A 14,534-nucleotide genomic window follows, 5' to 3' on the forward strand; every position below is an offset into this window, starting at 1 on the left:
GATTATATCCATTTAGGATGGCTGTATTTTTGATAACTTCTAATTCCTGGTTTAAAGATTCTTCAGAGGAGCAGAATTTGTGTGCTCTGGAAACTAGTGATTTAATAATGCCAGATTTCTGAGATGGATGATGAGCAGAAGAATTGTGAATGTAGTGACCTGAGAATGTAGGCTTGCGAAAGACGGACGTGGCGATGGAACCGTCTTCTTTTCTTTGGATGTGTAAATCCAAAAAAGAGATACCCTGTGGAGATTCTTTTTCTAACGTAAAGTTGATGCAATGATGAAGAAGGTTAATTTTATCTAGAAACAGTTGTAATTCAGGTTCGGGATGATTCCAGACTGCAAATACGTCATCGACATATCTTAGCCAAATTTTTGGTTTGGGTTCAAAAATGAATATTTTTTCCTCAAGGTGTTCTAGAAACAAATTTGCTAGGTTTGGTGATAAATGAGATCCCATTGCAGTTCCTTCCTCTTGCTTGTAAATTTGACCTTTCCAGGTGAAGTAACCTGATGCAATAACAAACTTGAACAATTCAACTATATCAGATGGAAATTTTTGAGTTAGTAATTCTATTGTTTCTTTATGGAGAATGTTTGTGAAGAGGGAGACAATGTCAAAACTGATTAACAAGTCAGTTTTTGATAGTTGAATGTCTTTAATTTTTGTGTAAAACTGAGTAGAATTTTTGATTGAAGAGACTGAGTGGCCTATGTGAGGGTGGAGAAGGTTAGATAAGAATCTTGATAACTTGTACGTTGGACAGCTGATACAGTCTACGACGGGTCGAAGTGGAACATGTTTTGTGTAGCTTAGGTAAGCCATAAATTCTAGGAGGTCTTGTATGGTATGTCTTAAGTTTTTTTGATTGTTTCTTCATCTAAGGAGGAAGTTTCATTAAGTAGCTTATTTAATTTTCTGAGTTGACGATTCGTAGGATCAAAATCCAATTTGGAGTAAGTATTACAATCCCAAAGAAGTAAATTCATTTTTCAGTCATATGAATTGGTATCAAGAACCACAGTGGTATTTCCTTTATCAGCTCTAGTAATGATTAAATTTTTGTTATGTTTTAAGGAAATAATAGCTTTCAATTCCGACGGTGGGATATTTAATTCTGAAGGTTTGGCATTGTAGATCACTTTAGCTACTTCAAAACGAAGTTTGTTGGCTTCAATACTGGAGAGATGCTTGATGTTTCTTTCTATATTATGTATAAAGTCTAAATATGGGAAACACTTTGGTGAAATCGCAAATTTATGGCCTCTTGCTAGAACATTTAATTAATCTTTTGTTAGTTGACAGTTAGATAAATTGACTACCCATTTTTCCATTGGTAATTTGTTAGTGATCTTTTTTGATCGATTTAATAGATTAAGGTATTTAATATGTAGAGCACTATTGCTTTTATCAAAAACGTTTTTTTTCCGAATTCTTTGAGACAGTTATAATTAATTGTAGCAATTCTTGATTTAACGTATTTGACAAAATCTGTTTCTAGTTCTGTAATATTTAAATTGTTTGTTGCTAGTTCATGCTTAGACACTCGTAACTGATTGAGTAGTAAGGAATGACTTGCTTTTTGATAGATTTTATGGGCACCTGGAGATTTGATGGTTTCTTTCAGTTTTGCAAAGGTTGGAATAAGATTATCGCATCTGCACTTTTTTAAAAAAGATATTCTAGCTCGTAGCTTACCCTGGTTTAATTGCAGTTTTCCTAGTAAGTTTGTCTCTGCGCTGTCATTTCCCCGTGAAGGAATAAAACTTTTTTAAATAACGAAAACCTGTGGTGCATTCATAATTAGAAGAAACACACTTATAAACCACAGTGAAAATCCCGAACCTGAATTACAACTGTTTCTAGATAAAATTAACCTTCTTCATCATCGCATCAACTTCACGTTAGAAAAAGAATCTCCACAGGGTATCTCTTTTTTGGATTTACACATCCAAAGAAAAGAAGACGGTTCCATCGCCACATCCGTCTTTCGCAAGCCTACATTCTCAGGTCGCTACATTCACAATTCTTCTGCTCATCATCCATCTCGGAAATCTGGCATTATTAAATCACTAGTTTCCAGAGCACACAAATTCTGCTCCTCTGAAGAATCTTTAAACCAGGAATTAGAAGTTATCAAAAATACAGCCATCCTAAATGGATATAATCCCAAAACAACTCAAAAAATCATCAGTCACTTCTGCATACATCAAACCAGACAGGAAGAAATGCATAGGATTCCCATACCTTACGTCAAAGGCATCTCAGAACATCTTTCGAAAATTATGAAGAAATACAATTTTGCCACTACTTACAAACCTATCAACCAAATTTACAACTTATTACCTTCTCCTAAGGACAAATTCTCACCCTTGATGTTACCTGGTGTTTATGAGATTCCATGCTCATGCAAATTATCTTACTTTGGACAGACAGGTAGGTCTGTTCAGAAACGCATCTCGGAACATCAAGACCACATTCATCTTTTTAAACTGCAGAAATCTGGCCTCTCTCAACACGGAATTGAAAATCCAAACCACAGGATCCATTGGGAAAAGGCTAAACTTTTACATAGATCTTCATTTAAACATGAGCGTTTATACAAAGAAAGTTCGGAAGCCCTACTACACAGACCAAACCTAAACTGCAACCTTACTATTCCTAAAGTATGGGAAATTATCATACAAAATTGTGTTGAATAATTAACTTTTTTTTTCTTTCTTGTACTACTTTAGCACGCTATGCACATTTCATGAGATACTATTGTATAATCATGCGCCCTAACTGTATGTTATTCCTATATTTGTTTAAATACCGTACTGATGATGTCCTAAGATACTTAGGATGAAATATTTACAATTAAATAATTTTCACTGTGGTTTATACGTGTGTTTCTTCTAATTAAAAACTTAGCTAATTTTTAAGGTGAAATATTGCGTGTTTAATATAATTGCTAGTAGCTATGCCTGAGTTTGTTTAAGTGAGAATGCTCTAAGTGTGATAAAGTGTTAACAAAGGAAATATTATAGACACGTGGTCTTACAAGAATTGTCTTCATAAGAGTAGTAATTGTAATTGGTATAGAGAATTGTCATTGAAGCATAGAACATGATTTACTTGGAATTTAGTATTGACCTTTTTTGTACATTTCTTTGATGATAAATAAATTGTTTTCATGTTTAAATAACTTGCCTGATTTCTATTTCCAATGCACTACTCATTCATTCGAATCTGTGTGTCCTAAAGTTAGAGTGACATGACTGTAGATTAGTAAATATACGTTGATAGATTTAGTGATAGATAAGAGAGGAAAGTTCTGTACGTTTTACTGCGTTTTTCTTCGGAGGGAAATTCAACTCCCACCTACGAATTTGGTGGTGCAGCTAGAAACTAAATAAATTTTCCAAATTCAGTTGAGAATAAACACCAGTGGGTCAGACAAAGAGATTATCTCTGGCCTGAGGCAATTTCTTTGTTCTCTAAGTTTTGCACACGTGAGCTTATATTATTTGCGGCCATAAGTCAGAAGTATAATAAAGGTTAAGAAGAAAGGTTTAAACGAGATAACTATAGTTTTTACAAAGGCGCAGAAGACGATTTGATAACATATTTAAAATAACTACATATTTAACAAAGCCACTAGAACGAAAATATCGAGGCAGCTGGTTGAGAGTATGCCGCATCATTCAGGTGGACATGCAGGCACCAAATCATCTGCAGACGACCTAGGTACTGGTCTGGGTGTTGTGCTTAGAAGAGCAGCCACCATACTGCGATCTATTGAGACTCATCCTCAAAGGATGAGTCTCAAGAAAAAAGGAAAGAAGGAGAGAAGATATAATTAAAGATAAAGAAAGAAATAAAATAAGTAATAACCAAAAGAAAATAAAATGATTAGGACATTTTAAAGAAATAACAAATAGAAAAAGAAAAAAAAAAACTGAAATAGAAATACCAGACAGAGAAAAAACAATGAAAACTGATACCAAGGAAATAAAGAAAAGTGAAATATAAAAAGCAATTCAAGAAAGCAAAAATGGAAAAAATGACAGGCATATATATGGCATACCAAATGAGCTAGTAAAAGCAGATATAGATTTAAAAGTGGACATACCACATCTGCTTCTTAATGAAATATGGATTCAAAAAGCCACTAGGCCATTACTCAATGTATTTATTAAAAAAAAAAGGAAGATTTAACAACTAACTATTCTCTGGGCACCTTACTGTATGCCTTTTCCAGATCTACAAAACTTATGTACAGATAAATCCTTGTCATATTCCAATTATTTTTCAACTATTTGTTGTAAAGCGAAAATCTGATCTTGAATCCAGCTTCTTGTTCTCCAAGTTTCTCTTCCCCAATCTTTTCTCAATCTCTTTTCAAATTTGCTTGCATAAATCTTAACTGGAACACTTAGTAAAGAAATTCCTTTGTAATTCTCACATTCAGCTTTATTCCCTTTTTTAAATATGGGAACTAAGATTAGCAAAACAAGTGTTCTCTGCCAGGTTGGCAGGAAAACGACCCAGAGGAAGACCAAGATATAGGTGGATTGATACGGTACAAAGTGCCTTAGACGATAGAAATATAAGATCTGATAATGTTGGAGTCTTGACAAGTAACAGACTGATTTGGAGGAAAATTGTAGATAGGAAGTTAGTAATGATGTAATTTTTTCATGTAGTACTGTCATATCCTGTACACCCCTTGAGGGTACATGGCAGGAATTTGATGATGATGATGACTATGAGAGCTCCACTCCAATCATCTGGAATTTGACCTTGTAACCAGGCCCTCTGAATTATGCAGTGTAGCCAGTGTAGAGAATTGCAAATGACGCAGCAGTGTTGTAACAAGTGTATAACACTTTGTGGGGAATATGCAGTATAACGTGTATGTCATATCTACTTTTATTCCTTAATGATGATTATCACAACCTATGATGACACACCCTCATAAAACAAAGGAGAAGTTTTATTGTAGTGCTAAGTACAATGCCCTAACAGCCTATTTCAAATTTTCACTTGCTGAAAATATGCAGACAAGCATGTTCGTAATGTAGTCAAGTGGATGCAGAAACCAGCCCATTTATGTAAAGCAAATTTTCAGAAGCAAATAAAGATATATATATTACTATACCTTCAATTTTCTTAAAGTTTTCATCTCAAAGATATAACAATAAATATTGTAAAATACAACCATTAAATGGCTGGATCCAAGAATGAAAAGAAAATGTAAAAATCGTATACACAGTGTGTCCATTAATAATGTGATTGATTTTCTACAGGCCAGTCCTTTGAATAAAAGTAACAAACATGTTTATAGTTTTGACTGCTAGAGCGTGTTGTAATTGTAGGTGCAATTTTTGAGTTGGGTGATGCAGCAGTTTTTCTGTGGCAACCTTTGAAATAAGAGTGTGTGAGTGGAGCATGTCAGATGTTGCATTATGAAGCAAAGAGCTGTGATAAAATTTTACTATAAATTAAGAAAAACTACTACAGAAGTGTACCAAGACCTAAAAAACGTTTATGCTGATAACTGTTTGAGCCATGCACAGATAGTCATCAGCATCTGAGCATGGTCATCCCCTCTTTAAACATTGGTTTTCAATGTTTAAAGAGGGGAGGAAGTCCCTGGAGGATGAATGACACTGTGGATGGCCAGTTTCTACACAAAAATGAAAATGTGATGTAAGCTAGGGAAATTGTCTATGACAGGTGAATAACCACTAGGCTACTTGCTGTACAGCTTGGTGTTAGTGAGGAAATGGCCAGATTAATCTTAGGAAGAGATTGGCACAAGAGGAAGACTTTTTGAGGTTTGTGCTGTGCATGTTGACACATGAACAGAGAGAGCACCGAGTTTCATGTTGTCAAAATTTCATCCATGCAGTTGATCAAGGCTGTGATGTGTTGCAAAGAATTGTCACCAGTGACAAAAGTTGGCGTTTTTCAGTTTCATCCGGAAACAAAATGCCAGAGGATGGAATCGCATGGAACATCTTCTCCCCAGGAGAAGAAAGTCAGGTTGCAAAAATCACATGTCAAGACAATGGTCACTGTTTATTTCGATGCTGCTGGTATTATCCACCATGAATTTGTTAGTGAACCACAGTGAACAGTCTCGCCAGTGCACTGTGTGCTGCATGTGAAGGCAGCTTCTGGCTTCAAAATTGATCTGTGTGATCGAACATCCTGCCTATTTGCCAGATTTGGCTCCTGCAGACTTTTTCCTTTTCCCAAAAATGAAGTGTATCTTGAAAGGGGAGTGCTTCAACGACATTGAGGACATTCAATGCCATGTGACCCAGACACTGAAGGAGGTTCCTGTTCAGGACTTCAATCATGCCTTCAAACACCTGTACAACAGATGTAAACATTGTGTGGAGTTGGAGGGAGATTATTTTGAATCTGTGTAATTGACAATTCCAAATATAGTTCTTTGTTTTGATATAATAATTGTCTCATTACTTAACCACTGAACCAGTTTGTTCAGATTAGCCTGCAAATGCTATAAACTGTGTACAGAAAACAAAGTAAAAATTGGGAAAGAAAAGTATAAGATGAATTTTATTTAAATTAAGGGGATATTAAATCCCACATAGTTTTAAAACTGAATAAGAAACTCAAAGATTGGAATCAGAGAGTTTCTTGCCGAATATAGTAAACTATAAAGTATCGGCGACCACTGCCGTGAGCAAATGCAAGTGACCCTAGCACGTAGTGCAATACCGGAAGTCTCGCAGCAAAGTAGGTAAATTCTGATTGCTATTCTTAGGTATTTTCCATAATGTAAAAACACATTTCCTAGGAAATGCATGCTGTTATTACATTATGGTAGGGAGGTCACTACCCAGACCGGTTTCAGCCTTTTTTGAGGCTTCATCAGTAGCTAGACCTAATACCGAAGCGTATAGCGAAAAGAACTTATATACTCTGCGATGCGAGTTTCCAAACAGGTGCAACCATTAAGTTACTTAAGTATAAAGAGCTAATAAGCTTCATTTCAGCAATGAAAACATTATTTAAATTAAGGGGATATTAAAACCCACATAGTTTTAAAACTGAATAAGAAACTCAAAGATGGAATCGGAGAGTTTCTTGCCGAATAGTAAACTATAAAGTATCGGCGACCACTGGCGTGAGCAAATGCAAGTGACCCTAGCACGTAGTGCAATACCGGAAGTATTGCACTACGTGCTATATGCACTATGAAGCTTATTAGCTCTTTATACTTAAGTATAAGATGAAGAAAAAAAGATGATAAGAAGGTCTTGAAAACAGTAGCATATTACAAGCAGCTAGGCTTAATGGTGAAAAAAGAATATATATATATATATATACACATGTGTGTACGTATATAATTTGAAATTAGACAGAATTATATTTGAGATTTTCTATATCATTAAGAATTGCCTTCTTAATGATATAGACTAATTTTACAAATAAAATTCTACAAAAAATTAAAACTGGCATGGCATATATATTGAAAATCTTGTAAAAATTTTGTGGTCATCCCATGTTGGGCAAATTACATTTGCCCAACATGGAAGGGAGACAATATACAGTCAAGCCTAATGCCAACACATTTGACTGTATGTTATCTCCCGTCATGTTTGTGTCATCAGCAGCAAATAATTGCTGCTGATGATGCAAACTTAGAAAGAGACATTTCTGATATAGATCTCTGCAGGCTAATCTGAACAAACTGGTTCAGTGGATAAAGGACAATGAGTATCAGTTCAATGTTGCTAAGTGCAAGGGTAAGCATTTTTAATTGAGGATATTGAAGCAGAGTAATATATTAACTATAATTTGCAACAAATAATCAATGAAGCAAGAGACCCAGGGAATGATGGCAGAAAGTTAAGGCCCACACTGCTAAGATGGTTAGGTCACTACATTAGATAACTGTAATGTTAAAGAGAAGCACTAACTTGTATTAATAAAGAAGTTATTTTTCCTTCAGAAAGCTTTGATAAAACTATATATTGACTAATGCACTCAGATATAGTCACTTGGGTTCAGAGGAAATGAGGACACAAATGAAGAGCTCCAGCAGAGTCAAAATAATAACTTACCTATGGAACTGAACATATGTGGACACATTGAGGGTATATGGTCTTTAAAGTTTAAGTGATTGATGGAAGAGAGGAGATATATGAAAGAAACACATACTGGTAAGAGGATCTTACAGTATATACACAACTGAGATTTGATTTTAAAATTTATGGAAGCAAGGGGAGGAAGGAGGAGGAGGATCTTATGGTCATCCCTGGAAACTATGGTTTAGGAAGCATGTGAGATCAAGGTTCTTCTGATAGACTGTGGTAAGTGGGCTACCAGTTGATGTTGCAAGTGTGTCCTTGGTGATGTTTATAAAGATGTGATAGATATTTACATACTGTGTGACCTGGAAGAAGTGCTTCTTCGATGAGTCCTAGGACTTCCTAGAATAACTTGGATAATAATAACAATAAGTAAATTTGATTATTCATATCCATAAACAGTTGTGTTTCTACTTGAAAATTAACCAAAAGAACATAAGACAGCATTATTCTAAATGACTCACCTGACTGAGAACGTTCTTTCTTTGGATCTTGCAATGATTTCATTAGCTATATATGAAAGAAAAAAATATTGTGTATATAAGAAAAAATTAACATGAAAAGATTTAGTTTATGAAGAAAAAAAAAAGAAGAAGACAACAGCAATACTTTCTGCTAGAAACAGCATTACCCAAGACAATGCTGAAGAAACCGATGCATAATAAGTAAATTACACACATAATAATTGCATATGTATGTATATATGTATTATGTATATCAGAGCTGGCCTTGAAAACTGTTTCATTACCAAAAAGTTGTGGGTTTGAATATAACTGTAACATGAATGATGGTATAACAGCTTTGGAAATTTATTTCAAATATTCATAATTTTACTCCAAGCAACTTTCATAAGGTTGTAATTATATATACAGTGGCATCTTAGAGACTATTTTGGTGTATATATATTTTATTTATTTATAAATAGTGTAGGCTAACTTTAAAATTTTGACATTTTACATTTTATAATAGATTCCATGCACTTTCCCTTTTAGAAGAGTACTTTTTTTTTGTACATTTTACCATTTCGTTCACATTTTTATTAGGAAAATAATTCAAAACCAGATTTTGAAAACAAACAACTGATAACAGATTTTAATTGTCTTTACAAGGAAACAGTATAGGAGATAAAAAAAAAAATAGAGTCTGAAATTACTAAGAATGATATGCACAAAAAGTTAAGACTTTCAATAAATAGAAACATTTATTAATAATGATGATAACAACATCAATTATGTAAAAATTTTACATAAATGTAATTTGCTTTGTTTGTTTCTTACAGTATTGCAAATCTATAACTAAATGCATAGCTTATTCTAATCTGTACATCAGAACTTTAAGTGTCTTTACTAGAAATTATTATAGTTAGAGGAAAGCTAAATTAAGATATTGCAAGTTTAAAGTGGCAAATATTAATTTAGACTATAAATCTAAACTTACATGAATTACACATTAATTCACTCTTTATGTTATGCTAGTAGAAGTTTGTAAATATTCCATGAATATTAAGAAAGCTGGTTATTATTTGTATTATATAGTTGCACATTCAATTATCAAATGTCAATTAGTAAGTTCTTTCTTAAATCTGAAGTTACACCTCAATGCCAATTATTTCATAAAATTGGGAATAGACCTCCATGCAAATTTATTAGGATAGGGATTTTTGTATTTTACCATTTCTCACTACTGTGGGATGTGTGATCTCCTGAAAGGGCTGTAACAGTTATTCATAGGTGCATGGAAGAAGTTTATTACTGTAAAGTGTCTTTGAAGAAAAGTTTCTTCTTCTTTTTTTTTTTTAAGTGGAATTACTGTATAATTTATGTTAGATCTAGTTTATGATATCACTTTAATTCACCGTGCAGCATTTGGATGTGCATTTTTATATATTATATAAATTATATACTGATAAATTATTCAGTATGTATAATAATGGAGATAGATAATCTTTTGAATTTTCAAGAACAATTTCATAACAATGTAGCACATGTGACATACTCAAGGTAAATGTAACTTAAGAGAAAAAGGAGATAATGGTGATAAAATATTTCAAATATGCTGATTAAGCATTTGGAGGAATGAAAGCTATTAAATGAAAGTGGGCATTCAAGTGAGCTGTCATGGCCGGTAGTAACATGTGCAAGAAAGAATGAGAGTATAAACAGAGGTATGTGAGTGCATGGCAGTGCTCAATACACTGATAGAAACTGATGATGATGTGACAAGTACTTCACAATTCCAAACAGGAACTGAAGAGACTGGAAAAGCACTTGGTAAGTAGCAAGAGAATAAGAAACTAGACACAACACAAAAAGAAACAAAGGAAAGTACAAAGAAGCAGAATAAAATGAAAAGGATATGGTAATGTACTCAGTGGCGTAGCTAGAGCTGTTGCCGCCCTGGGCAGTCCCTGAGTTTGCCACCCCTCTCAACACACACCAAAAATACTACAAAAAGTCAAAACAACGTATAAGGAAATAATTAAAATGCTGTGTTTATTTTTGAAGTAAAAATTAATTTCAACATTCTAAAATGTTATTTTTCTTGCTTTTCTGTTAGCAAAATCGTCGATGACATTGGTGAAGTCGATTTCATAGTAATGTAGGTAATTCTTAATTTTTTAAATTTAATTCTTAATTTAATTCTAATTAAATATTTCTAAATTTTTATTTAGAAAAACTCCTCTCACAACCAGCAACACTTATAGAAATTGTGAGGAAAATTTGCAGTAGTATTACAATATTTGGAACTGAGTTCTCAAGAGACTGTATTTTAGAATTAATTGTAAAAGTTCAAAAAGGTTGAAAGTGCTGCCCGGGGCAGACCGCCCCCTCCACATCCCCCGCTACCTACGCCACTGAATGTATTGTGATTTCATGATTAGAGTCTAAAAGAATAAGATGTGCTTTTCAGGTGTGCAAAGATTTGTGACAGCACCAAGAACATAAGAAAGTAGATAGATTAAATGAAAGAAATAATTGTACTGGTTGGGGAAAATGATATGCAAAGAGATAAGTATGGCAATGAATCTCAGGCTGCTTATTTAAACTAATCAGGTTTTTAAATTTAGTTGAATGCCTTGGCATGTCAACTGAGCCAAGTTTCATGCATGTTTGCTACTGCAAGATCAAAACTAAAGGGACAAAATGATATTAACGAGACTTAGTTGACAGGTGAGGACAACCTTATAAAAAAAGAATGTGGTGGGTACAGTATATTCAGAGAAGAAAAATAAGATAGGAAGTCAAAGGGTTGCTAATGGCTTTTTTTTGCATGTGTGTGTGTGTTTTAAATATCACTCCACATGTGAGATTTTGAAAGAGTGTGAACAGAATTCAGACAAATTAAATCCAAAAAGAGTAGAAATCTCAAATGGTGATGGTTGTAGGAGTAATAATACAGATAAGGAGTTTAGAGTGTAAGTTAGTAGGACAAAATGCACAGCTGGTCACTTCTACAGACTTGTATCATCTGAAGAGGACTATGAACTGCAATAAACATCATGGATTTTAAAAGAGAACCATCAATTATGAGTAATTTCAATGTGGTTTTAGATTGGAGTAAGCAGAAAGTATGTAAGACAAGACAAACAAAAAAAAAACATTTACAGACTTATTAAGAGATAGCTCCCTTAAGCAGCATGTAAGGAAATGAAGGAGCAAGAACATGGATGTAGTAACAGATTTCTGAGAATCCCTCTCTATAAATAAGATTTCTGAGAATCTCTCTCTCTCATCATGCAATTGTGAAGTGCTCATGAAATTGTGAAAGGGATCATAGAGTTTTGACAAGGAGGTGACAAGTCATGTGAAAGCTCTGATTAAGAAGGGAAAGAGAATGTGTGTTAAGTGATTATAAGCTAAAACGACAGCTTGAATCAGTGTCCTAGCTTTAGAAACTGCCTGGTAGAAAAATTAGTAATCTGTCTCTGGTTGATGACAGAGATTTTTTGTGCATGGAATAAGTCAAAGGAGAAGGATATCTGATGGCATTTCCAGAGTTAGGAGAACAAACTGCATGAAGTAAAATGGATGCATAGTACTTTAAAACATTCTAACCAACTAAAATAGAAATATAATAATACATTATCTTACTCCATGACTGACTTTATTATACAGGAAAGATATGCAGGATATCTATCATATATAGGATAGATATATGTGAAGAATAACATAGTTGGTGCAATCAAGCTCAAAATATAACAAATATAGTATTTTTTTTAGTAAAGAGGAAGAACACAGGATTGGATTGGTGTGTTGCTAATGATAAAGGAAGATTTGAGTCCAGTTAGGGTCAAAAGCTATGATTGCAATATCAGTAACAATTTTCCTTGTAGCAGCGAGTTTGACACTATCTGATGCAAGGTGGGGTTTAACAAGACGAAATACCTGGTGTGGTGTTGTTCCAGACTTAGTGGATTAGTTGCTGGTGAAATTGATATGCATAGCCAGAGTAACCAGATGGGTGAGTTTAATTATCTGAACATTGATTATGTAGTGGCGAAATCTCATAATAAGAATGACAATAAATTGATTCAGCTGTTGCAAGACAACTTCAAGCAGCATGTGACAGAAAGAATCTGACACAACAGAATGTTAGACCTGACTACAGTTTCAAAGGGAATTTCAGTTACTGTTCTGTCTCTGGTTGATGACAGAGATTTTGTTGTACTGATCTGTGAAGTGGCTAAGTATGTGGATGGTCCATTCAGTAAAGGCTATTCTGCCCAACTACAGAGAAAGAAATATGACCAAGGAGAATATTAGATTCAGTCCAATGATAAAATTTGAGGAATAAACAGAACAGACATGAAATTGATGTTCAATCTCATAAAGCAAGACATTCTCAAGAAAATCATGATGTGAAAGGAATATCACATGCAAGACTGATTGCAATCATTAAAATTATAAAGGTGCAGGCCAAACGAGTTACAAAGATGCTCACATTCTGTATGGAAAGCTAAGTCTGAATATGAATAGGAACTGCAAGCTAAATACATCCCCAAAAGAATAATGCTGCTGGCAAATACCAGCAATATGAGTGCTTTCCTGATTGAAATTTTGAAGGTTATAAAAATGCTAGAACAATGTAACTCTTATTTCCTTCTCACCTCTTGTCATAATTTCACATAATCTGCTTTACAAATTGGTCTTATTAAAAATGCCTTTATCATAAATAAATGAATCTCACTCTAATTGTCTTATGGTGTTTCTTTTTCCATATTCATCAATATGGTTGTCATCCATGTTGGCGTATTCTTGAGTAATAAATCTGTGACATGCCTACCTCTGCAGTTAGTTGATACAAGCCACTGCTTATTTACCAGGGCTGCAGGATGAATCCCACATAAAGCATGAATGTTTATAAAACACTCATGTTTTATGTGGGATTCAGACCTGATCTTCAATCCAATGATGATCCTGCTCTATGCAAACTTACACAGCTCCTTGAGTTTCTAAGGTTTGTTTTAAAAAATAAAATAAAATAAATAATAACATTGGTGAATGTTTTTGGGTGACAGATGATTTTCTGCATACCATGCAAGAAAATCATGTCATCACCTTGCTTTACAGAAGCCTGAAGTGGCTTGAGAAAATTCCATGTTTAGCCTTAAGACCAGTATATTCCTGGATTATTATTATTACTATTATTACGGGCAACTCCAGGGAGTCATTAGACTCATCGAGGGAGGCCCAAAATCATATTCATCACAACTATTCGACATTCTTACAGTATCTATCATACCTCGCCTTAAACTCATTCACTGTCACAGCATCCACCACAGACTCAGGGAGCGCATTCCACTCATTCACTACTCTAAAAGTAAAGAACCCAGCTCTAACACCTTTACTAACCACACTTTTGCCCAGTTTCCATGGATGTCCCCTAGTCCTCCCACAACCAGCCCTGATCTCAAAAATATCTTCTGAATTAATTTTATAGAAACCCTTCAGTAATTTGAATGTCTCAATCATATCTCCCCTCCTCCGCCTATCAACCAATTTTTGCAACCCACAAATCCTCAACCTGTTCTCATACGGTTCATTCCACAGACCTGCTATCATCTTGGTCACTCGCCTCTGGATCCTCTCCACCTCCTCCCCATCAAGAAGAAACCTAGGTGACCAAATCTGAGCACAGTAGTCGAGATGGGGTCTTATCAAGGCTCGATACAGAGGAACAATAACCTGCTTGTCTCTGCTTGTCAACGTATTCTTCAGCAACCAAGTGATTTGATGAGCTGATTTGGCCACTTTTGCAATGTGTCCCCTAAATTTCAATTCCTTATCCACCAACACTCCTAAATCTCGTGCCTCATCAATTTCCTGGAGCACGGTTCCACCAATGCAGTAAACTGCCGCCAATCTTTTCACCCCAAAATGCATAACCTTACATTTTGCCACATTAAATTGACATCCATT

At 34.5% G+C, this 14,534-nt stretch overlaps 1 protein-coding gene across 1 annotated transcript in view; it reads right to left on the bottom strand.

The window, feature by feature from the left end:
• Positions 1-14,534, bottom strand: part of LOC150098383 (leucine-rich PPR motif-containing protein, mitochondrial-like) — a 446,274-nt gene that overhangs the window by 262,346 nt on the left and 169,394 nt on the right. The window contains exon 16 of the mRNA XM_090405178.1: positions 8,580-8,625. Coding sequence (XP_090261304.1) covers positions 8,580-8,625 — 46 coding nt within the window. The remainder of the gene's footprint in view (positions 1-8,579; positions 8,626-14,534) is intronic.

The sequence above is a fragment of the Typopeltis vanoorti genome, chromosome 15 (assembly GCF_054136105.1).
Source record: "Typopeltis vanoorti isolate ZY-2024b chromosome 15, IOZ_Tvanoo_1.0, whole genome shotgun sequence".
Taxonomy (NCBI): domain Eukaryota; kingdom Metazoa; phylum Arthropoda; class Arachnida; order Uropygi; family Thelyphonidae; genus Typopeltis; species Typopeltis vanoorti.